This window comes from Cyprinodon variegatus, unplaced genomic scaffold (assembly GCF_000732505.1).
Source record: "Cyprinodon variegatus isolate N-32 unplaced genomic scaffold, C_variegatus-1.0 Scaffold1474, whole genome shotgun sequence".
Lineage (NCBI taxonomy): Eukaryota > Metazoa > Chordata > Actinopteri > Cyprinodontiformes > Cyprinodontidae > Cyprinodon > Cyprinodon variegatus.
In genome coordinates, this window is record NW_015151927.1 from 143,624 (window position 1) to 144,519 (window position 896).

The 896-nt window shown below is 57.7% G+C and overlaps 1 protein-coding gene across 1 annotated transcript in view; it reads right to left on the bottom strand.

The window, feature by feature from the left end:
* sypl2 (synaptophysin-like 2) overlaps positions 1-327 on the bottom strand; it is a 12,568-nt gene extending 12,241 nt beyond the window's left edge. Inside the window, exon 1 of the mRNA XM_015403261.1 lies at positions 164-327. Within this exon, the coding sequence (XP_015258747.1) occupies positions 164-327 (164 nt within the window). The remainder of the gene's footprint in view (positions 1-163) is intronic.
* Between the last annotated feature and the right edge of the window lie 569 nt (positions 328-896).

The window sequence follows — 896 nt, forward strand, 5'->3', positions numbered from 1 at the left end:
AGGTGCAAACGACTGATGAGGAACTGATACTGAAAGGATGTTGACCATCAGATAACTGACCTGGAACTGACGGCCCACTGATGGAATATAATGGCATACATTGACGGCTGTACGTAGACGTGTGCCAGCGTGTTCCTCGACCACCACTAAGTCTTCTCAGCACCTGACCCCTACGGAGCCCTCTGTGGGTCCCCAGGAGGGCGAGCCCACGTAGTCCGTTCGGGCTGAGCCTGGCCAGGCCCCGTGGGCAAAGGCCTGGCAACCAGGTGCTCGCATGCGAGCTCCAACCCCAGTCCTGGCTCCAGGGTGGGGCCCCGGCTGCGCCATACCAGGTTCGATCTAAAATGATCAATAGTGGTCTTGTGTGGCGTCGGCATTGATCGTGCTGTATCAGACTGTCGTAGTGAAGAGGGAGCCGAGTCGGAGGGGGAAAGCTCTCAATTTACCAATTGATCTACGTTCTCACCCTCACCTATGGTCATGAGGTAAAAACCGAAAGGACAATATCGCGAATACAAGCGGCCGAAATGAGTTTCCTTTGCAGAGTGGCTGGGCACACCCTTCAAGATTGTGTGAGGAGCTCAGCTCTACTCCAAGCTCCTCAGAGCTTGCTCCTCCACGTGGAAAGGAGCAAGCTGAGGAGGCTCGGGCATCTGTTCCGGATGCCCCCTGGTCGCCTCCCTCAGGAGGTGTTCCAGGCATGTCCCATTGGGAGAAGGTCCAGGACACGCTGGAGGGACTATCTCTCTGAGCTGGCCAGGTGTCGCCTCGGGGTACCCCAAGAGTAGCTGGAGGAAGTGTGCGTGGATGGGGAAGTCTGGGCATCTTTGCTTAGACTGCTGCCATGGCGACCCGGCCCCCAATAAAGAGGAAGCGGGCGGGCGGACGGACGGACG